Raw genomic sequence first — 25,606 nt, forward strand, 5'->3', positions numbered from 1 at the left:
GAAATCTAAAAATGATTAGCAACTGTTTGTGTATATGGTTTATCTTTGTTGTGATGATTATATGTAGAAATATGCGAATATATGTGAATGCCCGATTAAAAAAAAAATGAAAGTCATCAATGATTTAAAAATGTCTGATAATCGCACTGCTTTTAAAATTCATCTTTTGCAAATAATATCAATCATTTTATTAATTTTAATTAATCTATAGATTAATCATTTGTAACGAGCGCAATGTGGTAGCCAGCAATAACGCGTTTTCAAAGCCGTTGAACATTACAATCAGAGCACGTAAAGAGCTATTGAATTGACCATTAAAAAAGCAATGGAAGAAATGCAATTGCGATAAGATTAATGGTGACACATTGTTGCTCAACCAGTCATACAAATCGATAATAACGATCCAGAAGTAGTGTACCTACACTAGTACTCATATGTATATAACATACTTCGGTACCACATAAGTAGCAGAAGTCGAGTAATTGATTGTTCTGCTATCATATATTCATATATTGTTAGTAAGCCAGCGCGTGCGCGCACGTCTCGTCTATAGTGGTGCTGCAAAATAGCGTCTGCACTCTGCATGCAGAAAAGGTATCTCGTGTGAGTAGCGTCAGAGCAGCAGTAGACGCTGCTCCGATCGATCACTTAAAAAACAATAATAATCTTGGTGGCTAATAAAGCGACGCGATGCGAGCGAAGCCGAAGTCGACCTTCGGCATACTTGTAAAAATGTGATTTCGCAAGGGAACGACAGGGTCAAAGGCCAAGTGTCCAAGATTTATCGCGCCATGCGGAGGTTAATCAAAATCTTCAGACTGGCGGTCAGTCTCTTGTACGAGCACGGAAAAGCTTTGTCCTTCTCTATCACAGCTTTGCTGTTGCTCTGCTACTGCCTGCATCCAGCTAGATTTGCTGCACACTATGATCACATAAAATTGGAGGACATCGCTTCGGAGTTGGAAAAGGCTTACACTCCGATGACCAATGCTTGTGCTGTGATTATCACAGGTAGGAGCAACTCGCAACTGCTGTATCCCGATGAGGAACCAAGGGAGGAGCCTAGTGCTCTGGCTCGAAGACTGGGTGTGTTACCCGGTGGACAGTGGAAGCCAACTAATTGCCAGCCTGTCTACAATGTTGCCATAATTCTTCCATATAGGAATCGACAGAGTCAGCTGAATACTTTCATGAACTACATTCATCCATTTCTGCAGTCTCAGAATTTAGATTATAGGATATTCGTGATAGAACAAAGTTCCACCAAAGAATTCAATCGAGCCAAACTATTCAATATAGGTTTTGTGGAGGCCACAAAGATCAGTGACTTTCATTGTTTCATTTTTCAAGATATTGATCTCATTCCACAGAATCCAAATAATATATATGCTTGCACTAAGATGCCGAGGCACATGAGCTCTAGTGTAAATACGTTTAGATATAATCTTCCATACACTGGATTATTCGGTGGAGCCATTGCCCTTACAAGGCAGCAATTTGAAAAAGTTAATGGTTTTTCTAATGTATTCTTCGGCTGGGGTGGAGAAGATGATGACTTTTACAGTAGATTGCAGAGCAGAGGCTTTCCGGTAAAGATCATACAAATTATGAATTTTTGTTTAGTACTTCTTAGTAGATGACTTAATTATAAATAAACTATTTTTCAGGTGACAAGGTTTGGTCCTGATGTTGCACAGTATTATATGTTAAAACACAAAAAGGAACCACCTAGTAGTGCAAGATTTACAAATTTAGAAAATGGAGCAAAGAGATTTGATACGGATGGTATAAGTGATCTTGAGTACGAAGTATTGAATCATCAACTGCGACCTTTATACTCTTGGATTTTAGTCAATGTTTAACATTTTTTATCAATTGACTTGAATGGTGATAATATATTAGTATTTTACATTAAAAAAAAACTAAGTTTTAATTATTAAGCATATCATAATGAATTTGGAACCTGCAGAATAAATATCTGCTTAAAAAATTCAATAACAAAAGATGTACTTAAAAATAATTGTAATAGAATCGAAAATGCTATGCTTTCGTTTAATTACAAAAATGTAGTTTACCCGATTTTTGTAAAAATAAATATTTTTTATTTTAATCATGCTATTGCATATGAGGAGACTGACTGAGGTGCATAAATCATTGTAGAATTTGTACTGATATTTAAAACTCATAATAGAAATTAAATATAAATTGAGGTGTAATATATTATGCAAGAGAAAAAAATGTTTTAAAGAAATGTAACTACGATTTTTATTTTTTTAATACACAAATTTAATAGCAGTTAGCGTTCAGTAGAATTACATAATGGAAATAAAAAAAATGTGTTAAATTTCATTAAATGGTACCCAAAGTTATAGAAATATTAAAAAAAGATAATCTATATATGTAACATCATTTAAATCATTGTACAGGTATAAATAAACAATAGTGAATGCATATAAATACAATGATTATATCAGGTGAAATAATCACAATATTTTAAATACACCATATGTAAAATGACGTCAAAATTACCGAAAACTTGTAATGAAATTCGCTATTGCTATTAATTTTCTTTTGAAACTTCAAAGATGAAGTACAGTATCAGTAAATTACTGTATATACAAATTCGACGAAACAGTGGATGTTTTTTTTCATTACGAAATTACATGCGTTTTATTATATTCTACATACAAATTGAAGCCGTACCGCATAAAAAAATTTAAACAATAGATTACGTGTCAGAAAGTTCTTGATATCGCGCGTACATCATTTTCTTTACACAGTCTTTGTACGTATCTCCGGGCATCTGATTGTAAGAAGATGACTTTGCTCCCAATCCCGCTGTGGGAACTCGGCGTTCCGCTTCGATAATACTCGTCCTGCCTTGATTCGACTTTCCAAGACCCATGCCTTCGGACCAGCCCATCTTTTGCAAGAGCTTGTTGCCAACATTGTCTGAGCCAATTCCAGCCCTCGTTGGCTCCTCGTAAGATACTGACATATCATCCGATCTTGTCTTCAAGTATTTTTCCTTCAATCTATTGGGCTGGGGTGGCTCGGGCTCGCCATACTTGGCCCTGCGCTCCTTCGCTCGGTCTCTGTATTTGTTGTTTCGTTGTTGTGGATCGTTCGGATCGAGACCACGCACTTGATACCAATTCTCGAGATTCTGTTTGTGCAAATCCGAGAGTTGTTGATGTCGCGATAAAGCCTCTTTACTGGGAAATTGTCTCTTGCAGAGGAGGCAGGCAAGTTTACTCCAGTCCGTGTGCTGCCTATCCTCTTGCTGTACGTCCTCTATCTCCTCTTCGGTATCACTGCCGCCACCGTAAGCTGCGACCAGACCATTGTTACCGCTGAGATCTTCCTCTTCAATGTATACGGTGGAAGAAAGAGTCTTTTTCTCCAAAATAGCGTAACCAGCGTCGGCTGCTCCACCCGCACTCTGGTTACCCTCAGGTCCTGGATAATCCGAAGTCCAGTTGGTCTTGGCGTTCTCCTTCTTCTGGTTGAGCGTCTTCGCCCATCGCTCCATATCCTTGGCAATCTTTTTGGCTACTTTCACTTTGTCTTGCTTCGTCTCTTTCTTCTTGTCGTCAATCACAGCATCTGCTACAGAAGTTGGGGCTTGTGTTACGGTTTCGGGCGGGGCACTTATGCTCGCCGACGACGACGTAACTACAGAAGTTGTAGGAGCTTGCTGTGCTGGTTTGTACGAGAAGGTTTCGGCGTCCCAGTAAAGGAACTGTTGAGTGTGACTATTGTAATAGTACTGCGAATTTGGATCGTAATACAATCCGGTACTGGGGTCATAGTAATAACCTGAAGTTTCGTCGTAATGATAGGTACTAACGTCTGGAACAGCTGTAACGAAAACACGAAAAACATTGCATATTATTTAAAAAAAAAAAATTTATAAAAACGTTGACTCATCTATATAACCAAAGATACTCACAGTAGACTTTTCCATCGTTAGAGTGAGCAGGTACTCTGCCAGTGGCCAGAGTAGTGCTGCTAGGTGCACTCGGAGTAGGCCTAGCTTTCATCTCCTCCGCGTCACCCATCTTCCTGGATGCGTGCAGTTGTTGTATAGCCGATTGAGCTACGGCTGCCGCGGCATTAACCCTGTCAGTTTGGTTGAGCGAGGGCAGCGTAATCGCCGAACCCTGGATGATCTGGTTCTGATAGTATTGTGTATAATACTGAAGATAGTGGGCCTTCTGAGCCGGTGTATTCGCGTACAGATTAGCGCTGTATTCTGCGAGCTGGGCAACGTCTTCGAGAGTGTAACGGTGTCCAGCCTCGTGGTTCTTCCAGATCTCCGCGCCGTCAACCTGGTGTAGTTTGCAATAGGCGATCTCGAGCTTACGGCCGTCTACCTGAAGGCCCTGTTTCGAGAGAGCCGTGTGCAGATACATGGCGTCGACGACGTTGGCCATCTCGAGGTAGCATACGCCTCGCGATGTGTTGGTCAAACTGTCACGACCAATGCGAATACTGCGAATCGGCTGGGAACTGAGGCCCTGCATCGCCTGCAACACCGAGTCCTCGGTGGAAAGGACGTCCAAACCTCGCAGCAACACAGTGTTCGTCGGGTGCGGACTGATCTCGTCGCTACCCTCGCCGCCCTCCTCGCTCTCGGCTCGAGAAGCCGAACATTTGAAGCACGTCTCGCGCCTCTTGAAATTGTGAGCTCCGCACTGCAATACATCGAGGATTGAGATTATCGTATCGATTCTATTCTCGTGTAAGTATATGATTCATACTGAAAGAAATGAAACGTTACCTTGACACAATGCCAGTCTTGGGTCTGATGCTTAGCCCTTGGCTTCTCCACATGGTTGTCCTTGGGAATGCTGTACTGCATCAGCGCCCGATACTGATCCTGCAGCATCAGTACACCCTGAAACAGACGATTTCAGTGTTATCCTGTTCAATGCCAGCTCAGCAGTTCTGTATCTCTCCCGAAAGCTTGCTTCTTTTCTGATTGACTGATCGATCGATGTCGGCGGACTATAGAGAGTATTTCTACTTCAGAAACTTTCCGTACCCGCGGATTTTTCTTTTCCGGTTCTCGGCTTTTTTTGTTCAAACTTTTTATATACAGTGAAGTTAAGTACAATTCGAGCAGAATGTAAGTACAAATGATTAAAAAACTGTGAGCAACTAAAGTCGTTTTTACAAGTGCAATATATCTTGAGACTAGTAAACATTCGTAGCTGAATCTAAGGGAAGGTGGTAGACCTTTGAACCTGGTGAAGGAGGCGTTTGGAGGGGACGAGCACATGATGAAACACTGGAGTAAACACATGCGGGTAAAGATGGGTATGTTTGGTAGGGGGAAGGAATGTTTAGATCCAGCTCGATGAAGATATTGAATTTTAACGACGCAAAGTACAAAAACAAGGCGTAAGTAAGTAAGTAAGTGTGTAAGTCCTATAGATTTACAAGTATGTAAAAATTTAAAAAGATAAAGGTATATGGTATTATGTGGAAGTAGCCTTTAAATTTGAGATGCGCAGCCAGGGCTGGCTGAGAGTAGGGCAGCAGCCCAGCGGACTGCTGCGTTACCGTGCTCTGTCGTCGCGCCACGGGGCGTCGGCGCGGCACAATTGAGCAACGCATCAAGAGGTCGGGACACTGGATTGAACTTCATTCTACCTGTTTCATCTCCATCCATCGTGCGGCCTCCTGAGTCGCGTTAAACTCGACGAATGCGAAACCTCGCGAAGCACCTATACAGAGCAAATACACAGATATCCAGAGTTAATCCACGTTTATGCCTGGGAGTCTCGGAGAGGGCAGGCAATGTGTCACAGCACCAACCATTGATAGAGACTGTCTTTTCGAACGATCGAACGAAGCGTTATCCCTGCACAAATCTTGCTTTTTCTTTCTTTCATACTTTCTTTTCTCACTGCGTTTCTCTCTCTCTATTTTTTTTACAAATTTTGACAAATACCAGAAGCCAGTCTGAATCTAGCTCGGTATTTACTTTCTATTTACAAGTCTTTATCTTTTTCTCTTTTTTTTTTATCCCCGTTGAATTTGTGCGCAATTTAACAACTCTGTTTTGTTGGATCATCGTCATAGGCGCCGATTGCGACTAAATTATTCAAGTTTTTATATTTTTGCGGAATTTTTCAGTTATTTACAAGCCGGCGCCTATGCTGCAAAGTACTTACCTTTTGGCCCCTAATTATTTACAAGCGGAATATTCTAAGAGAGGAATCAGGAGCTGGGAGTACAAAATTTAGCTAAGGAACTGATACCAAAAAATTAAACTGCTCAATTGGATAAATAATACCGCAGACACGAGTTTAGCTATCGGATTTAGCTGTGATTTGGTTTATACCTGTGTCTTTCTTGCGTATGAGCCTGATGTCCTTTGGCATAAGACCACAAGCCAGAATGTCCTGTCGAACCTGCAATGAATTCAAACAACTAGCTTTAGAAGCTTTTCCTTGTACCAAATTGAGTAAACATCAAAGAAGCAGCGTGACAGTAACTTACATCATTCTCAGTAATGTGCTGAGCGAGTCCTCGAATCATGATAGTGTTGTTGGGTGTCTGACTCTTGTAGTGCACTCCCTCCATGGCTGCATTGTAATTGCGCATGTGGTCATGGTCGTAATCGTTGCTTTCGCGACTGTGCTCGTCGTCACGGTCGCGACTCCTGTCGTCCCTCTTAGATCTGCGGTCACGATCCCTGTCTCTGTCGCGATCCCTCCTCCTGTCCCGGTCCCTATCGCGATCTCTCTCGCGATCCCTGTCCTTGTCCCTGTCCCTCTCTCTTTCCAAAGAGTCGCCTCTGTCTCTCTGACGTCCATAACGATCCTCTCGGTCCCTGTAACTTCTGTCTCGTTCCTCTCTGCTTCGATCTCTCCTGTCCCTTGACCTGTCCCGCTCTCTGTCTCTGTCCCGTCTGTGGGACCTGTAGTCTGGACTTCTACGTTCCCTGTCTCCTCCTTCTCTGTGCTCGCTGTAGTCTGGTGATCTGCTCTCGTTCCTGTACTCCCTCTGGTAATCAAATCCAGGCGTGTTGTGTGGTCTCCTGTCTGCTGGACCATAACCTGGCTCCCAGGGGTCTATGGCTCCTGTACTGTTGTACATGTTTGCTCAACATTTATTGCCTACCTGAAAAACAAGTGCAGAGTCAGCCAGCTGCCTATTATAAATAGACCCAGGAGAGTCTGGACGTTTCACGAACAACTATATTCAGTTAACCTAGTGCCAAAGCCAGACGTGTTTCAATTCCGACGCAATTAGCGTTCCGCACGCTTCGCAGCACGCAATCGATACGCAGCCTCGATTCCAAACAATGGGCCAGACCTCGCGGACAAGTGCATGCAGATGTTAAGAGCAATCGAGACAAGTCCTAACGAGACGTAACGTCGCCTCGCTATAGATATCGCGTATATGCATGCACGCACGCACGGGTTCGCGATTGATTTTTCGCTATCTCTCTCTTGCTTGCATACCTACTTATGCGGCAGACGAGCGTCTTCGCCGTCGCGTCGATGCGCGAAACGATGACACCGTTTCCCCCGGAGCTATATGCAAGTAAGTACACGCTATTTCTCTACTAAATCGCCGCAGGGCAGAGAGCTGCGCGCACGGCAAGACACAAAGGCTCGGAAAGAATAAAGTACAAAGTAGAGAGAATGTGGCGTTTGCTTACCTAGCACGGCGTGATGGTGGCTTCCTGCGCGCGCGCGCGCGCGCGTTAGTTCCGGAGAAGATAAGATAAGCCAGATCCGCTCGCTCGAGCTGCTCGACCTTCCGGAGGCTGAATCGGAATGTCAGGATGCCGCCGATGTGGCTTGATGTGTATATATTCGCTGCTTTACGTAGGCGTCGGAAAATGTCGCCGAGAATTGCCTCCTGCGCAGAAGTCTCTCTCACGGATAATGTCTGTGCGGGGGACGACCACTGCTGCTGCTGCGGTGCATAGTGCGCTCGCAGCGCTGGCCGCTACGGCTAGATCTCGAACGGAGATCACGTGGTCGCTGGTCCCGCGGCTCGAGATATTTCTCTCGATGAATCGAAGATGGCGCTAGGGCGCGCTAGTTCGACGAGTAACGAGTTTTCGCTCGACGTTTTTAGCGGTTTTCTCGACTTTTTAAAGTTGTTTTCGATAGTAAAAAGTTATTACTGTTAACGGATATTTGCATTTTAACCTGACTTATACAGTTTTAAAGATAAAGTTTATTGAAGTTAAGAGCCGAGCGGCAGTATCTTACTATTTGCATACAAGGGCAAGTTAAGAAGGATCGAAATTATCTAGAATCAAAAAGGCTTGGTAATTAATTTTCTTACTTATAATAACCTCATTGTCACAATAAGAATCTTCGACCTCGTGAAATCGTACTCGAAAAAAACATAAATTCTTAACAAAAATTCTATAAAAATTGTCCTTGCACTGATTAAGAGATTTCCGAAGCCTCTAAACTCGTCGGCATAGTTTTCAGAGATTTTTTCCAAAAGACCGCTGTTGAATTTACTGAATCTCGTATTTGCCTCTCGCCCGCGAGAACTGCTTTTCTTTTTGTGCTTCGAGATAGCAGCACAGTCCTCTCGCGCTCTTTTCGTGTAAAATTTCAAGTAAACTCTCGTTCGTCTATGATACACGCGGAAGATATCTGCATAACCATAAGGAGGAAAAAAAACTCTCGTTCATTATCAGCTACTTAACGAATTTCTTTGTTTTGACTCATAAGAGCATCTCGTGCCTGTTCGTATCGAATGCACAGTGTGTGGTGAAAATCGTTGACCGGATTCATCAGTGTTCGCGCTTCGCAAGAGAGTAGGTTAGGTTAGACACGCCGGCAGAGCGACGCGGGACGCCGTGTTTTACATACCTACGACGAGTATAGGTATATCTCTGGGGAAAGAAGTTGCCCAAAGGAGCGACTTATTTCGAGCTGTCAAAGGGTCTACAGCCGAGTTTTTTCAAAGAGTAAAAAAGTCCGCGAGTGTATTTTACGAACCAACAGAAAATATAAGGTTAGATACAACCAATTCCTGCGGGACAAGGTCACCTGCACACGGACTCTTTGTCATTTTCCTCTGTTCACTTTCTTCGTATATACTTAGGCGAAGTAGTAAACAATCCGTCATGACATCATGGCCATCAAGCCCGTGATGTGTATACATACAGTCAGTTTCAGAGAAAATAATCGTGCGCGTGTCTGTGATTTTTCGACGAGGAACAGTGGAAGTTTTTGTGTGTTATATTAGCCTGAAACATTCTACCGGCATAACTCATTGTTGTAAAAGTAGATGATACCGTGCTGAGTCGAGGAAATACCGACAGGTTCGGAGGCGCGTGTTGTGCTATTGTTTTTTAAGAATAAGATGAAGGGATTCTCCAGTTTACCGAAAGGCGAGACGGGAACTCTTGCGACGACGACGAAGCCGACGTGCTCTGCATTGTTGCGATCTTCGCTTTTAGTCCTGACGACTCTTCGGTAGAGGTGAGTTTTATCATGACTTATTTGATGTTTTTAAAAAATGCATTTTATCAGAGCATAGCGTGCTAAACCCATATGAAAAATGCACATTTCGTTACAACATTTTTCTGATACCTATCGAACTTGGGCATAAAATTGTAAAAGCTAAGGTAACGATAAAAGACGCAATTGAAAATTCACCCATGAGATTAGAATGAATTTCTAATCGCATACCGGTATACTTTTAAATGCACTTTTTACGTTCCAAGATTCCATTATCGAACCGAATATTATTAATTACATTTGGATCTCTAATCACATTTCAAGCCTTTCTCAACCAACCACCAATTTTCCAATCCTCTGCACGAAAGGCATTTTCAGAACGATACGAAGCTCGCTCCAGCTGGTTTTAAAATTATAATTTCGATCGATGCGAACACGATCTAGCCCATAAAAAAGGGGGGTCGGACTCGTGCGCGCGTGGGCTAACATTTTCCCGCCCCCGAGATTTTCCTTTCAAGCCAGTAGTAATTACTCTTTACGTCCCGGTTAATAGCGAGTGCACTTGCTTTTAAAGGAGATTTTTAAGCGCGCTCGCCTAGGCAAAGCCCGCGCAGTGAATTAAACCGCGCGCTCGAGGAGAAGGGAAATATATTTTACGCCGCCGCCTTGCGTACTGCCTCGCGCGAGTGAGAGATATAACGACTAGAGCTGAGAGAAGACAGCGCGTATAAAAAGCCTTCGCGCGTAGCCCTTATCGCCGGCATAAATTTTCCTAGAGAGAGATACGCATCTCGCGGGCATTAAAATATGCAGGAGAGAGTTCGATCATCGCGGCGACGACGACTCGGCGATGGGGGGGGGGGGGATTGTTTCAGCGAATTCGTCGTCGGGGACCGCGCGGCGCAAAATCGATACTCGCCTGATTAACGTGCGCACAGAGAGAGAGAGAGGGAGAGGAGGGAGGGGCCCCTCTGTAGCGGAATTACAGCGAATTTAAAAGAAAATGGAAGACGTTGCTCGGGCTGTATGCTATACACGCGCAATATATGTGTACACTAGGTATAGGCAAGAGCGGGAGGGAGAGGGAGGCTCGTGCAGCGCCGGGTTATGTGCGCCGATATTTACTTGGCGCGCAGCGGCTCCACGCAGCGCGGTGCACGAGTTGGTTCAACGACCACCGCCCTGCTCTCGACCAACCCCGAAGCAAGCGCGCGAAAAGCGAAAAGCTCTCTCTCTCTCTCTCGCTCAGCACATCCCCACCAGTGCGAGCAGGGCTGCTCTCTGCAGCCGGCCCGGAATCGACGCTGGGATGCAGGAGAGATTCGAGCTAGTTATACGTGTGACTGGCTATATAGGTATAGGATAGACGTCGTTGCGCTGCTGGGACTTGTGTACGCGGGAAGCGCGCGAAATTTCGGATGGAGGAAGCTCTCTTCTCGAGAGCTTTTTTCATGCTTTATGGGATGCTGTTGCGGGAGGGGCCATTATTGAAATTGCGTAACTCCGCGTCGATGCTGATGGTTCTGTGTGTGTGTTTATGGTTCGTTCGGCGGCCGGGACGGGAGACTGATTGTTTCGAACTCTTGATGTTTCGAGCTCATGGTTTATTTATTGTGCGACGGGCTGAATTATCGTCGTGCGGGTCGGCTGGGATTTTTGATGTAGTCACTCAAAGGCCTTATTTTTTTCATAAAAACTTTTATTACGTTTAAACAACCTTGGCTGATGCTTTACATAACTGCGTTAAACTTTGTATAATTACTGTTTCCGATAAACATTCTCGTAAAATATTTATAAAATTGTTGTAGTTCAAAAAATGGTAACTCTCGTTGTAGGCATAAATTTTACATAGAGAAACATGTAAATTGAGGTACACACATGAAACTTCGAAAAACAGTCACGTCGCAAACCACTCAAAAACCGATCAAAACAAAGCCAAAAAAAAAAAAGAGAATCGTTTCACCCGAGCCTCGTCCCACTCTTGCGGCAGCCGTCATTCACCCAAATCCCAGAGCCATTCGCGCGCACGAAAATCCCGCGAAAGTGAAAAAGAAAAAAAACGCCGACTAAATAAACGATACGTCATATAAACGCCGTCGGATAAAAAACATACGCAGACCCCGTATCGATAGAGAGCGTCTCGCCCTCCCCGTTTAGCAGTCGAGTCTCGTCCGCGACTGTATCTCGATTTAATTCGCCACACGGGATAACGATCCTCTCTCGGCATTCACTTAGCGGAATATAATAATAATATCCGTGTACATGTTTTGGCGGAGAAAAATAGATCGAAGGGATGCGGCCCCGCGAAAGGGTCGCTCTCGCGTCTAAAGGCGTGTGCGCGCTCGTTGGAGGATGCGCAATTCGGATATGACGGTACGGAGGGCGGAGTCACTCTCTCTCTCTCTCTCTCTCTCTCTCCGACTTTTGCGCGAAGGAGGAAATTACTCGAGTCGAGCTGGCCGAGGGCGAGATTGAAATTTTTAATGGATCATCCGCTGTATAAAAGTTATGCGTATACACACGCGGTTGTAAATTCGGTTGGAAATGCAGTTGTCGATATCGTCTGCGTATTTTTCAAGCTCTCGAGAGGGAATTTTCCGATTCCGCGATATTTTATTTTTCAAAACGCTCGCGGCCCTCGCGCGCATGCAAATTGCCCGGCAGAGAGAGAGAGAGGGAGGTAGTTGTTGAGGCGGGAATCGAGAGAAGAGAGAGAATCAACAAGAGTGGTAGAAAATAGATACCATAGGTACTCCAGCGTACGTGAGGATTTCTCGGATGGAAAATCATACGAGAGAGGGAAAACGCGAATTATTCATTCAACGTATAAACTTTTTTCTTCTCGCGAAAATTAAGAGTTAATATCAATCGCGTTGAGACAACGGATCGCACTCGTCTCCCCCTCCTCTCTCTCTCTCTCTCTCTCCCCCTTCTCTCTCTCTCTCTCGAGTCAAATTATACGCCCAAGCGCGGCTAATGAAAAGCTCGCCCTCCGAAAAAGCTCTTCCCTCTCGCCCGGCGTCGCCTCTCAAAAGAATATCTCTTTCTCTCGAGCCGGGCAAACAAAAGTATATGGAAAATCGCAAGGATCCTCGTCGCCCAGCGAGAGAAAAATCCGAACCACCACGACGCGGCCACATCGGCGCACCTACACGTCTTCGCAGAGTGTGTGTGTGTGTGTGTGAGAGAGAGAGAGAGAGAGAGAGAGCCCGGCCCCTGCGCTCCATCGCTTTTCGGGGAGGCTGCGCGCAGCAGCAGCCGGGATGAGAGAAGAGCAGCAGCAGCAGCAGCAGAGGCAGCGAGAGGAGTAGGGAAAAGCAGCGCCGGGCTTGCGCGCGAGCGGCACCGGATCAGTTCCCTCGAGCCTAGGGCTAGAAGCGAACCGGCCTGCGCGCAGCTTGTCCGCCGTCTTTACTTCCCTTCTTTCGCTATACTTTGTTGTTATTCCTTCGGTTTCCTTTCCTCGGTTCCCGGTTTCCTTATCTTTTTACACACACACACACCCACGCACGCTGCCGCAGCGCGCGACTTGTTTACAGTACTCCTTTTCGAGTTGTTGTCCTCGGTGCGTGTTGGAAGTATCATAACGAGCACATACTTAGTTGGGGAAGAGAGAAACGAACTCTTGAAGAAGCAACCGCCCCCCCCCTCCCTGTGTGTATACAACGCCGTCTCTCAGCTACTATCAGCGTATACAGGAGCGCGCTGTACGAGTAGTCGGACGCATGCGCCCGAGAGAGGACGGACGAAAGGCGCGAATTAATCAAACTCCCGATTTCTTCGGGGCTCGCTCAACCTCCTACGGATATACCTCGTGCTTCGGACCGTATACGTAAACGATTTTAATCAGGTACGTAGGCATGTATTATCAAACTGTATACGTAAAATACAAGATCGCGTCGCGGAGAGAAAAGTGCGAAAAGAAGAGAGGAGAAAAAATCGCATCCGCGCACGCGATTTATTGATCCCAAGTACCATACCCGAGTATGTGTGTATAAGTGCAGAGCGCTTGCATGTGTGCGAGAGAGATGTAAAAAGTGCGAATCATGACTTCCCGGTGCCTATGGCCGTACGAAGGAGCTTGCGCTTGGGCGATGGCCGGCGTTTGTTACCCGGCGCAATCACGCTGGGCTTCGCTCTTCCGGTGGCCAGGTCGAGGCCTCCCCTGGTCAGCTGATTGAAGTCGATGATGCTGAGACTGGGCTCCTTGGGCTCCTGCGCCACCGGTAGCTCCTGCCCGCCGGGAGGACTGCGGAGCCTGCGAGGAGGAGCGCCGGCGACGCCCGCGCGGCTCCCGCTCATCGATCGAGCCGCCGCTGCCGGCCCTGCTACGGGCTCCTCCTCCTCCTCCTCCTCCCCCGCCGCCGACGCCTCCACCCGGAAATACCTGCGAGTGAGAGAGAGAGATGGAGTTGTGCGTGCGCTACTGTACAGGCTGTGCAAATGTGTCGATGTGCGTCGACACTAGCGAGAGTGGGTGGGTGTATGGACTATTGGCGTTATTTATGGGCCTCTGATGGGAGACTTTGACTTTTCAACTATTTAACCGGAAGCCCGCGCGCTTTACTTGGGGGTGAAGCGGAGCTTTGACGTCAAAGATGTCGTATTAACTCGGAAATCGATTTTTCATCTTTGAGCATTCACCGCGCGGCGCGGCTTTTATATTTCTACGCGACGTCGGACGCCAATTATAGGAAATCCATGCTGCGACGCGTTCGAAAAGGGAAATACGAGTGCGCTCTTTAATAATGCACGGTACGCGTGGGACGAGCTAATTTCGTTATGTGCAAGCGCAGGCCGCGCGGGAGCTTGAAAGTTCTGAAATATTAATTAGTAATAAACATTATTAAAAAAAAATATATATATATATATATATATATATATATTCATCTCACTCGTGAATGCTGGCCAAGTGCAGGGGCGCCGGTGTCCTTGCCGTTCTGGGTCGCGGCTCTCGGGGTGCGCGGTGACGCTGCCTCGACTGCCTGCCCCGTTTGCTCGACGGCTGATCGGGAAGTCCCGATGGAATTAAGCCCGTTAGCTTGTAGTACTCGAGCAGCGCTCGCGCCAAGTTTCTGCCGACCCTGTAATCTGTTTCTTGTTAAGGCTATACCTACGGCCCCGATCCAATTAGAGAGATAAATTCACACGATTGATTTGTTCGAACGAATTTTCAAGAGGATACAGCTCTCCTCGGTGTAGGGCAGAATCTCGGTGGTCCCCTTGCGCGTGTAGCCGTGCATGGATACGTGCAGCGTATAGCAGTTAACGGCTTCGCTTAATATCGAGCAGAGGTATCGTCTCGCGGTTCCCTCCTTATGAGCGTCTTGGTTGTACATCGTGTTGCTCGGCTCGTAATCCTCGGCCAGTTGGGCCAATAGCTTCGGCAGGACTATGTGACGCTCGTACCTGAAAGCCTTGATTATTCCTTAACGTTTTAAAGTTTTACTCGTTAGACTCTAACGACAATAATCTATCGCTTCTATTGAAATAACACAAGGGGACTATGAAACGCGTCTCTTTTACACGCGGTTATGCGCAGCATTGCGACTGTTTCGATATAAGTATACCTGTACACGTCGTCGTAGGTGTTCCCGTAGACGAAAACCCCGGTGGCGTTCGTGTGCGCGTGGAGATCGAGTACGCAATCCAGCGGGACGTTCGGATCTTTGTCGAGCGATTCCAGCAGAGTTTTAGCGGCGCTTAACGTCGGATGGATCCAATCGGAGATCCTGTTCCAAGAGCGATTCAGGTCCATTCCCAACAGCGTGGATCTGCGGAGAATGAAAAAAGTTAGTCGTTAACCAATAGTACACGCGAATATCGATTGATTTCTATACTCACCGGTAGTTCCCGAGGTACACCCCGTCAGGATTCAGCATAGGCACGACCTTGAAGACGACGTAATCCCGCAGAACCTTGGCTATGGGATGAGCGCTGACGAGAAAGTCGAGAAGACCCTGGCAAACGAAGGACGAGGGCGACTCTCCGGGATGAACTCGTCCGAATATCACGACTGCTCGACGCGATCGCTGCTGTTCCGCCGGCTCGTTGGGACTCGACGAGTTCGCGCTCGTCCTCGAGTCCTCCGTCGTTATCGTCAGCAGCTCGACCTTCCGCTTCTGAATCGAGCTGGCCAGCGTTTCGCGCTTCACCGCCGGCGACCTGTAGGAATATGAGTATAGTGATTGTGGTAATGTTTGTGTGCAAGCTGTTTGATTGATTGCGGCAAGGAAGCGTTGTTGATTACTCTAGTCTACTTTACGAACTGTGCCCATTACTAGCGATGTATGCGGAAGTAATCGTAGTGTAAAGAGAGAGAGAGAGAGAAAGTCTTCTAGAACTTCAGCTATACACAAACTAAAACACTTGCAACGTGTATATTATGCATTATTAGTGCAGTGGTATACACTCGTCTGAATAAGGAACGACCTCATCAAACCGAGTTACGATGCCTACTTCAATTTTATTTCTTTGTATAGTTTGCTTTTATCTCTATTTTATGTGTGTTTTTCAACACTGCAGAAAACTTTGTATAGGCCAGACTACAAGCTCGTTTTTTTTGGTACATCGCGCCTCGATCGAGTTCACTACAGCTGATGTACAAGGTTGATTTTTTTAATTTAACTTTTTCCACCGCGCTCGTGTGTGTAGTACCGGTTTAGTTCGAATTTCCACCAAAAAACTTTATTTAGCACGACTAGTGTAACTCGGCCCGAAAGAAACGTTATCTCCAACTTTAACCAGGCTAAATACCAATACACCTATCAGATGCAGTTTGTTGCAAAGCTTACGTATTTACGAACAGTTTGGAACCTACTTAATCCTCAGATTGTCCAAGTGGCCCAAATGTCTAGTGTACGAGTAGGGATAAGTCAGAGCGAACTGGTACAGCTCATCCTCGCGGTCGAAGGCAAAAGCGAAGCTGAGCACATAGTGGTCCTGGTGCTGCGCTGACTTGTAGTAGAAGACCTGCTTGAGCGGCAGCCTCTGCCACTTGGGTCGACTGGTGCTCCTCACCAGCGGAGTCATGCCATCTCTGAAGAGATTCTTGCTCTTGGAGATGTTGACGATATTGAAGATGACCCGCTGGTCCAAACGGACATTGTCGACCGTGAAGTTGAACCAGAGCCTGAGCCGTGGGCTGCAGGTGTCGGGTCGGATGAACAGGTCGTACTCGAACTCCGAGACCAGGTCGACGCGACCCAAGTTTCCCGTCTCGAAGGACGCGTCGAAGCAGAGGTGACCCTTTTTGGCTTTTCCGCTGTGTCCGGGAGGTCGGATCACCAGCTTGTTGACGTTACCCAGTCCTCCCTCCGCGTCGCTGTCCTCGCTGTCTGTGGGGTGAAAAAAATTGTCATAACTTTTTCCACTATTTTATAATTAATGCTACAAAGTGAGCGTATATTATGTAGCGTCGCTTAACGAGGCCGGCTGGAATTTTCCTCTCGTATACTCGTTTTTTTCTAACGGGCCAGTCTATATTCGCATGCAGATGCGGAGTGGGTTTTCGCAACCTCATTAAACCCCTAGAAGTTTCGGCTCACTCTCTTTCTCGCAAAGTATTGCCCGTGGCGGAAGAAACTTTTCAAAAAATCCGCGCCGCAAATAGACGCACTAGAAGGGCAGACACTTTTTACGTATACGGGATATTACATAAAAAGTCTAGCTCGAATTGCTACGTATACTCAGCGCGCACAATTGTTACGTTGGATTAAAAGTCACTGCGGGTCTCGTTAGCGAGATAATTATATTTTATTGGAAAATTTAATTGCGAAATCGCAAGAGCAATTAAAAATAACGTCGAAGCTTGGAAATTAACGGCGTTTCATTGCGCTACGATACAACGCGAATTCAAGCGCAATAAGAGATATGTGATCGAACCGGCACGCTGATAAAGACTGGTGTGCTCGAGCGGATCCCTGCCCTCGGGCTGAAACGACATCGGACCCTCGCCGCGGAGCTCGTGGACTAGGACTGAGAAGGCCGCGAGTTCACGGGCTGCGCTCTACTCCGCGGTTTTCCCTACCTCACGCGCGGGAGATCAACAGTCTCTCTCTCTCTCTCTCTCTCTCTCTCTCTCTCTCTCTCACCCCTTTGGTTCGCGTGGTTGCACGAGCGCAGACACTGACACGTGATGCATCATCGCATTGTAGCTGTGCACAAGTGCCGCGGCGTTTGATCAGCCACTCGCGTGTGCGATACGCCTCTCTCTCTCTCTCTCTCTCTCTCTCTCTTGGCGTCTATATAGCACGACTTCTATCAAGACTCGTGTGCCGGCGGCGCGCAGCGGTTCGCCGATCAGTTGCCGCTGCTGCGCCTTCGAGTGCTGATTTTAGGCCTGATTTATTGCTTCGTTAGTGCAGCGATCGAGGGATTTGCTTTTTCGCTTATTGGAGCATCGATTGGAGAGCGTTCGACGTTGGTTTATTGCGACGGGATGAATTATATACGGCTAGTAATTGCCTACATTGCGCGCATTCCAATCCGCTTCCCCCGAGTAGCATAAAAAAAGACGCGATCGAAATGCATCCCTCTGAAAACAACAATACCCTTATACCCTTCGCGACTGGAAGTGCAGCCTTGCAACCCCTTCGGCTCATCCCCCTGTCACAGACGCACACTACTAGCTGTGATACAGAGATAAACGCCGGCGCACTCTGGCAATTATTACAGCCGTAGTTTTTAGAGAGAGCCGTAGTTGTTTTACCACTACCACCATAGCGAACGAAGTATAGAGAACACGTGCGCAACGGCATGAGCTTCTACGTCGAGGCTCTCGCGTAATTTCTCCGCATCAATGATTCAGTCGCATCGGGGCCCCGCGTGCAAGCTCGCTCTTTCTCTCACCGAAGCTCTACGAACGCGCGGGTTCTTTCCTCCGGCGCTTTGCGCTAGTTATGGAAAAGTTGGTTGCGCCAGAGGAATATTTGCGCTATGCGGAAGCACACCGGTGAAATTCTTGTCCGGAGTGATGATGACAACGTTGTTGTTAATTTTCCTATCGACGGCTGTGCTCTACAGTCGTTTGTAAATGTTTTAACGATGTAAATATTTCGTAAATACGTGCATCGCAATTAGTCTCTAGACGTGTAGGAGATATATATACGCGTATAATAAATTCAGAATAAACATTCGTTTTAATAACAATGTGTACAGGGTATAGAGGTATATTATACGAGGAAATATAAGCGTCGCGTGCTGATTTGAATGCAGCATAAATATTTTTTACGCAAGAGGCCACAACGCTCCGCTTGTTGAATTCAACCATGCGATCTGCATATTCATTATCCAGTTATAAGAGAGAGAGAGAGAGAGAGAGAATTTTTTTGCTTCTCTTCCATCGCCCCCGTACAGAATTAGCAAATCTCAAAGCAATCCTGCGCACTGATCGATGCTCGACTGAACTGCACAAGTAGTAAATCTCGGTGTGGTCAGACGTAAAGGGCAAAATCAGCTTCGTAACACCGTCTCGCGGTAAAACATTGGTATACGTAAAAACGTTTGCCCTGTTCGATATTATTTGCAGAAATCGGAGCGAGACGACTATGCACGATGCATAACGCTCCGAAAACGAGATCTGCAGCTGTCGATCTCGCGTGCCAGTGGCAGTAGAAAGAGGGGTGGGCTGTCTGCAGCGATGATGATTCCGCGCGATAGCGACTCGCAAGCTTCCGGTGTATATGCGCCTCGCCTTATCGCTAGCTCCTTCTCTCTTCTCGCATATCCCCCCCTCTCTCTCTCTCTCTCTCTCGCACGTATATAGGCCCGCACACCGCACGATTAAAGAGCGAGCCAGGCTTTTGATGGACGTACGGACAACCGGAAAATTGCACCCCCGCAGCGGCTCTATACTCCCTGACACGTGAGAGCTGCACACGCTAGCTGTTGTTTTCGCGCGAGGTCCTTGTCCTCTCGATACACATGCACAGAGTAGTATTAGGCGAAAATTTGCTTATATTAATACCCACCGGAATCGCCTGCCGACATCGCAGCTGCTGCGCCGAGGAACACTACACTGTCAGAGAGACACTATCTCGCGTTGGGGACACTTTCGGCCATTTGGACGCGTTACCTTGGCGCCGTTGAATCGATAGCTATGAACCGGCACTGCTCTCGCGCTGCGTGCACGCCTTTTTTCCTCTCTCTCTCTCTCTCTCTCTCTCTCTCTCTCTCTTTCGCTAATTCGCGGCCATGCGCACTTGGCTGCGGAGGAGGAGGAGAGAGAGAGAGAGAGAGAGAGAGGAGGCTTAATGAGTTTGGCGGATGTCAACGAGAGGGCAGCTCATTTTTCGCAGTCTTTGACGCGCGCTATATAGCACGGGGATAGAGAGAGAGAGAGAGAGAGAGAAAGGAAGGCTGCGAGACCGAGTGGCCACTTATCCACCCCAGAGAGAAAGAGACTGTATTTATGGATCCTTTGAAGCGCGGGGAGGGCTCTGCGGTCTTAACGCTGCTGTTGTTGGCTTTTTTGGCTTCGAACGTACTTGTTAACGTAACGTTGTTCTTGCAATTTATCGCTGATGCGCTTTCTCCGCCGCGATTAACTGGGAATAAGGGAATAGCAGGTAGTTTTTATTCGTTTCTCAGACGCGAAAGTCGAACAATATCCGGACAGCGCGAGCGGCTGGAAAATCGTCGATAAAGCGCGGGTGCGGGTGTCGTTAATTTTTCAAACATCAAGATCCCGAGCCGCGTGAAGTAGTTAATAGACGCCGGCGGGGGGGTCGACAAACCGCCGCTCGAACAAGTCGTTCTTATCGATCAGAAAAAAGGCAGTCAGGCTTATCCGAGAGATCTCTCTCCAGCTCCTCGGAGGAAATTATCGAGCGCCACGTCGTCGTCCCTGGGGGCACCCGCACACCGGCTTATACGTGCGAGCGCTTTCGAATATATACTACGACGAGAGGTAAATAACGCGACGATGCAGACGTGACCCACATTATATACTCGGGGCAAGCCTCGAATTTTTCAGCTGTCTCTCTCGGTAATACAATATGTGCGCGAGTCTCCTCACCCGCTATTACTCCGGCGTTTGATTGTGCAGCGGCGCGGGCTGTACTTGGATTGTTCGTCACCGAGCTCGAATTGAGATATCCTGCGCTGGCTAATCCCCTAAACACAATAGACGGTGTACATACACACTCGACAGCGAGACGAGCAATAAAAATCCCCGATAACATCGCGTGAACGTGAAAAGGAAAAAAATCTCTCCGCACACAGCAGCAGCCAGCTCGGTTATGAGAAATCAATATACGCGCGGCTGAGCCTCATGATAATGATTCGAGAGTCGCCGCGTTCAGCCTTCCGATTTCCCGCACGGAGAGCACCCCCTCGGGGCATCGCGCAGCGTCATTAGGAAGAGGGAAAAAAAAGTCTGCGCGCGAATTCGTCATTGTCTCTCTCTCTCTCTCTCTCTCGGTTGCGACTCGCTCATTATTTATTCGTCCCCGCGAGGCGCGCGCTCACGGCCTAACGCAATTCCGGCAAAGATTTTTCTGGAAAGAAGAGGTTGGCGAGCCTGGCGTGGTGAATGACTATGTGCGCTATGACGCGCGCGCAATCGATAATCGAGCCCCCACCTCGCGGGCATCTGGAGCGCGCCGGCGTCGAGCGCCGCCACCGCCGTTTTTCCCAGCCCTCGCCTGGGGGGGTGTACGTGCGCGCGGCGGCGCGAAGGGAGGGAGCGAGAGGGAGATAGCGCCGCCCTGGCCGGGCCCGGCCGAGCCTCGCCGGCTGGCTGGCCGTCAGTTTAGTTACCGCACCACATAAAGGCATTGCGTTGTAGATACCGTTAAACCCGCAATATTATTATCTCTTCATTTTATAATAATATCTTTCCGTTCAGTTCGCCGTTCGTTCGGTTCGTTCGCTCGTCCGTTCGTTACTTCATTTTTCCGTTCTCGTTTATATATAAGTATATATAGTTGTATCTTCTAATTCTTAACGTAAATACGTTCTTCTTCTTCTTCTCTCTCTGTCTCTCTCTCTCTCTCTCTCTCTCTCTCTCTCTCTCTTTCTCTCTCTGGGTTCGGATTGACCTATTCGTTTATCGCAGTTGATACAAGTAACGACACAAGCCGCGTATCACCTCTATCGTTTTTCCGCCGTGTAATACCTTCTTTTCTCTCTCCGGCTATAACTATAACTACCAAGCACCAGTGCTGCTGTTAGCGACTCTCCGAGAAGCAAGTTGTTCCAAAGTCTCGCAAGCAGCGCTCCAAGGGGACATCGGTTTGCCAGCGATATATCGGAGTGCGAGCGCGGGAAAACACAAGAGGGAAAGACGAGCAACAACCGCTGCGCGAGAAGAAGAGCTTGTATAGCCGGGAGTTCGCGCCACCGTCGCCGCAGCCAGCGCTATACACAAGGGCGTGGTCCTCCTCGTCCTTTCCTCGCCTCGATTCTCGCGTAAACAGCGCACGTTGTTCGCTCATTTTCACAGGGGGAGGGGGGGTCAAGAGACTCTCGATATTACAAATTAGCTGCAGAGACGAGGAGACGTTATTGTAGGAAGAAAGGCAGAGACACATAGAGAGAGATAACGAGACTGTGATAGGACGTCCAGAGCGAGAGAGGCACGTGTATAACTTTGTCGAGAGATTGTTGCTGCATAAAAGTTGCAATATATATATATATATATATAAATATATATATATAGAGGCACGCTGCACTAGAAGCGCGCGACTATAGATATAGAGGCCCGGCATAACGTGTAAAGCGACGGACGATATACATAATAATAATTAGCTAAATAAAGTAAAAGAGTATTATTATTAAAAAAAACGAGGCGAGCACGTTCCTACGAGAGAGAGAGAAAGAGAGAGAGAGAAAGAGAGAGAGAGAGAGAGAAAGAGAGAAAGAGAGCGAAAAGTCAGCCCGCCGTTCAGCGACCACTGAGTTTTCATCTTTACGAAGCGGTATGTTATTTTTTCTGTTTTTCATTTCTTTCTTGTTATTCATTATTATTATGATTATTGGTTATTGATTATTGATTATTAATTATTATTATCGACTATATGCATTTTGTGCGATGATATGTTTTCCCTATTTTGACTTATACATTTTATTCACTCACTGCATCCCCTCATTATCGTTATATCGTTGATTGGTTACTTTGCATTCCACCCCCTCCCACCACATCGATGCCTTGCATATACCATCATACAACACACACACACACACACGCACATACAGTACAGGTATATATAGCGTTAAAGCAAGAGAGAAAGACGCCGCGCGCGAAACGGGAGAAAAGGGGTGTGCTATCGCGGTGGGGCAATCGGAATAATCTCGATTCGGGGGTGGCAGCAGCAGCAGCATCCGGTTTTCGCGATTCCCTGCGCGGCGGCGGTCTCCCTCTGACGATCATGCGCGCGAGAGCAGAGAGAGAGAGAGAGATTCGGCGGCTAAGAGAGGCGCTGGCTTCGCCGGGCGCGCGCATCGATTCATCGCGCCCATAAAAAATCAATGCTCTCTCGACTCGTCCGACGCCTGTATATGTGTGTGTATGTGTGTGTGTGCGCGCGCGCGGAAATTTATACACGAAGCGCGCGGGAGAGACGCGATTGGAAATTTATCGGTGATGCTGCGCTGACCTTTCGACGCTCTGCGGTTTACCGCGCCGGGCTTGTATTTTAACGCGACGAGTTGTTGATTATTTGTTTATATTTACTTTCTTTATTGGTTCATGCTCAGTTTCTTTTTTAATTATTGCTTTTCCTTATCTAAATATTGGTTGATATAGCGATGTTTACATAGAACTCTGATGATCATTGTGTGTACTGCACTGCATACTAGATTGTGATATATATATGAAAATGAAATTACGACTGAATAAAACATGCATAGAGTATAAGACGATTTTGTACAATGGTATTGAAAATTGGAATACATTTATATATGAACAATAAAGGCTATGAAAAAAAAAAAATGAACAAAAACGACAACTGAGTCTCCAAAATTATTCTCGATCCACATGTGTGACAAAAATATTATATATTATGTGATGTAGATTCTAATTAGATGTAACCAATGAAAAAAAAACACACGTACACGCCCACGCATCTCATCTCATCGACGTCGCAGCCATATAGACACAAATATGCAAAACGCATTCCTCGTCGCCGGGATTATCTCGGTCGCATGATTCCGCGTACAGGGCAAAGCAAGCAGCAGCCGGAATACTCGAGAGAGTCTCGCGCGCAATGTCGAGGCGACGAGCGAGAGAGAGAGAGAGAGAGAGAGAGAGAGAGAGAGAGGGAGAGGGAAGCAAAAAAGCAGTCGTACACGTATACACACAACCAGCCCGAGGGCCGAGGAGGCTCTGGAACATTATATAGCTGTGTGTGTGTGTGTGTGTGTGCACGAGGGGGGGAGGGAGGTATAACGCTCGCTGGTGCTGCTCGCGTATTGATCGGCTCTCTGGGTCCATGTGTCGCTCTCTCACTCTCTCCGCTTGGGGTTGAAACGTGCGCGCGCTGCTCTACGATGACGAGGGGCTGAGAGCGAGCGAGAGAGAAAAGTCCGGAGCTCTCTCTCTCTCTCTCTCTCTCTCTGGGTAGGGTCGCGCGCGCGGAAAGCCGGGGTTCATATACCCCCAGGATGGTGCGCTGCTGCTGCAGCACCGGCGTGTATATTCTCTCGCGATCCAGCCGGCGCGCAGCAATCAATGGAGCAGCTTCACGGACGCCGCCGCCGCCCCTAGCCTAAATCCCAAGGTCTACAATTTCGAGCCAGCGAGGCGCTTCTCTATATATATACATCGAGAGCTGCATTCCATTATTGCGCGCTCTCTGGAAAAGCCGGCTGCTCTGTTGTTCTTACGCACACACGCCCACGCGCTTGTTTTGCCGCGGAGGCGGGGGGGAGGGGGGGGAATCGGTAATTTGTGCCGAACCTATAACAACTGCGTTATGATTAAACCGTGCGTGTATAGGATTTTTGAGATTTCATTTCGCGTATAATATGCAGAGCTCGTTAGCGTGCTTATTGCATGGATAGTTCGCCTGTGTAGAGTATACTGTGTATACAGCGCCGATCGATACTCTAATACCAAATGAGCTCGTTTTATAATTCCGCGGGCTGTTATTTTAGCCGGAGCTTTTTCGTCTGCGGGGGTCATTGTCCTCCCGCGCGTTATCGAGTCGATATAATTATCTCTTCCAGTTGTATTCTGGCTGCATCGATTTTTTCCACCTGTGACTGATAACGCGTAAATTTGTTATGCACACCTGCGTGCGCCTCTTTTGATTGAGATTTTTTCGCTTATATCGACGAACTTTATTCTTATGCGCGCGTCGGGCTATTTTAACGACCTGTCGCGAATCCGTTAACTATGATATACTATATATATATATATCTGCGCTCGCTCGCGTAAAGAGTATATAGAGCCAGCTTCTGCACTTTGTCTCTCGACTGAAATATAGCGTTATGCCAATACGTAGACTACTTTGAAAGAGCCTATAGTCATCGGTAAATAATAATCGATCGCGCAGCGCGTTTAGCCTTCGGACGCGCCGCGTCGTCCTCAAATAATGTCTTTTTCCCCTTTTATATACATTTTATGCCCATACTCTATACTACCATCTCATTAACCGCTGTAGTTCTGTGCAAAAAATGTCCAACATTTTATTTTTAATTAACTCTTGATCGACGTCGCAAAAAACACCCCGTTCGAAAAATCAATACACACCCGATTGTTCAATCATTATCGCGGCGCCGAGAGTATTTTCAGGCCGGTCAGTTTTAAAAGGCCGCATATTCATTCGGGCTCTCGTATAACAGTACGCGTATATGGGGAGAGACAGGCTGGAATGGTTTACAGCGTTTATTATATCCTCCCCTTCGACAACATCGGCCTGTAAAAGCGTACACACACACACACAGGCAAAAGGGATGCGCCGCTGCAGAGAGAGAGAGAGATTAATGGTGTACAGACTCTGCCTCGGGATCCGGTATACAGGGATTCGAAAACCCCGCCGCGTTCGCGCGAATTATTCCAAAGCTGACGCAGCGTTATTGCATTATACGGCGTCCGATGTGCGGCAACGTCGATGCACGTTTCGATAAGCGACCAGAGCTCGTTTGTTTTTTAGATCGATTCATTGACGGCTCTGTGCCTTACGTCATATCGAGACGGCACAGCTTTCCGC

At 47.0% G+C, this 25,606-nt stretch overlaps 4 protein-coding genes across 15 annotated transcripts in view; 2 read left to right on the forward strand and 2 right to left on the reverse strand.

The window, feature by feature from the left end:
• Nucleotides 1–791: 791 nt before the first annotated feature.
• LOC100119383 (beta-1,4-galactosyltransferase 1) lies at nt 792–1,862 on the forward strand. Its single transcript, XM_001603119.6, has 2 exons — nt 792–1,589; nt 1,668–1,862. The coding sequence occupies exons 1-2, from the start codon at nt 792–794 to the stop codon at nt 1,860–1,862; spliced, it is 993 nt and encodes a 330-aa protein (XP_001603169.1).
• A 400-nt stretch (nt 1,863–2,262) lies between these two features.
• LOC100119417 (RNA-binding protein 5) lies at nt 2,263–7,981 on the reverse strand. Of its 3 annotated transcripts, none has more exons than XM_008211332.3 (7): nt 7,679–7,981; nt 6,511–7,134; nt 6,353–6,422; nt 5,659–5,732; nt 4,784–4,900; nt 3,953–4,697; nt 2,263–3,861 (listed from the first exon to the last, which is right to left on the reverse strand). In XM_008211332.3, the coding sequence occupies exons 2-7, from the start codon at nt 7,108–7,110 to the stop codon at nt 2,729–2,731; spliced, it is 2,739 nt and encodes a 912-aa protein (XP_008209554.1). In that variant the 5' UTR covers nt 7,111–7,134; nt 7,679–7,981; the 3' UTR covers nt 2,263–2,728. The 3 variants fall into 3 exon arrangements, with proteins under 3 accessions (XP_008209554.1, XP_008209557.1, XP_008209555.1); XM_008211335.4 differs by having other exon boundaries at nt 7,479–7,690; XM_008211333.4 differs by having other exon boundaries at nt 7,225–7,680.
• A 1,378-nt stretch (nt 7,982–9,359) lies between these two features.
• LOC100119488 (ELAV-like protein 1) overlaps nt 9,360–25,606 on the forward strand; it is a 46,497-nt gene continuing 30,250 nt past the window's right edge. For 4 of the 9 annotated variants that reach the window (XM_032597240.1, XM_032597243.1, XM_032597244.1 and 1 more), the window contains exon 1: nt 21,197–22,372. The gene's annotated coding sequence lies outside the window, so the exon portion shown is untranslated. Of the gene's footprint in view, nt 9,474–12,736; nt 13,303–21,196; nt 22,373–25,606 lie in introns of those variants that run through there. The other 5 variants (XM_031923572.2, XM_032597241.1, XM_031923585.2 and 2 more) reach the window with 4 other exon arrangements.
• LOC100119457 (cytosolic carboxypeptidase 6) lies at nt 14,552–17,461 on the reverse strand. 2 transcript variants are annotated; one of them, XM_032597233.1, is made up of 5 exons: nt 17,337–17,461; nt 16,273–16,789; nt 15,297–15,617; nt 15,023–15,226; nt 14,552–14,861 (listed from the first exon to the last, which is right to left on the reverse strand). In XM_032597233.1, exons 1-5 carry the CDS (start codon nt 17,395–17,397, stop codon nt 14,597–14,599), a joined length of 1,368 nt encoding a protein of 455 aa, XP_032453124.1. In that variant the 5' UTR covers nt 17,398–17,461; the 3' UTR covers nt 14,552–14,596. The 2 variants fall into 2 exon arrangements, with proteins under 2 accessions (XP_032453124.1, XP_032453125.1); XM_032597234.1 differs by having other exon boundaries at nt 14,724–14,869.

This window comes from Nasonia vitripennis, chromosome 2, assembly GCF_009193385.2.
Source record: "Nasonia vitripennis strain AsymCx chromosome 2, Nvit_psr_1.1, whole genome shotgun sequence".
In the NCBI taxonomy this organism is placed as follows: Eukaryota; Metazoa; Arthropoda; class Insecta; order Hymenoptera; family Pteromalidae; genus Nasonia; species Nasonia vitripennis.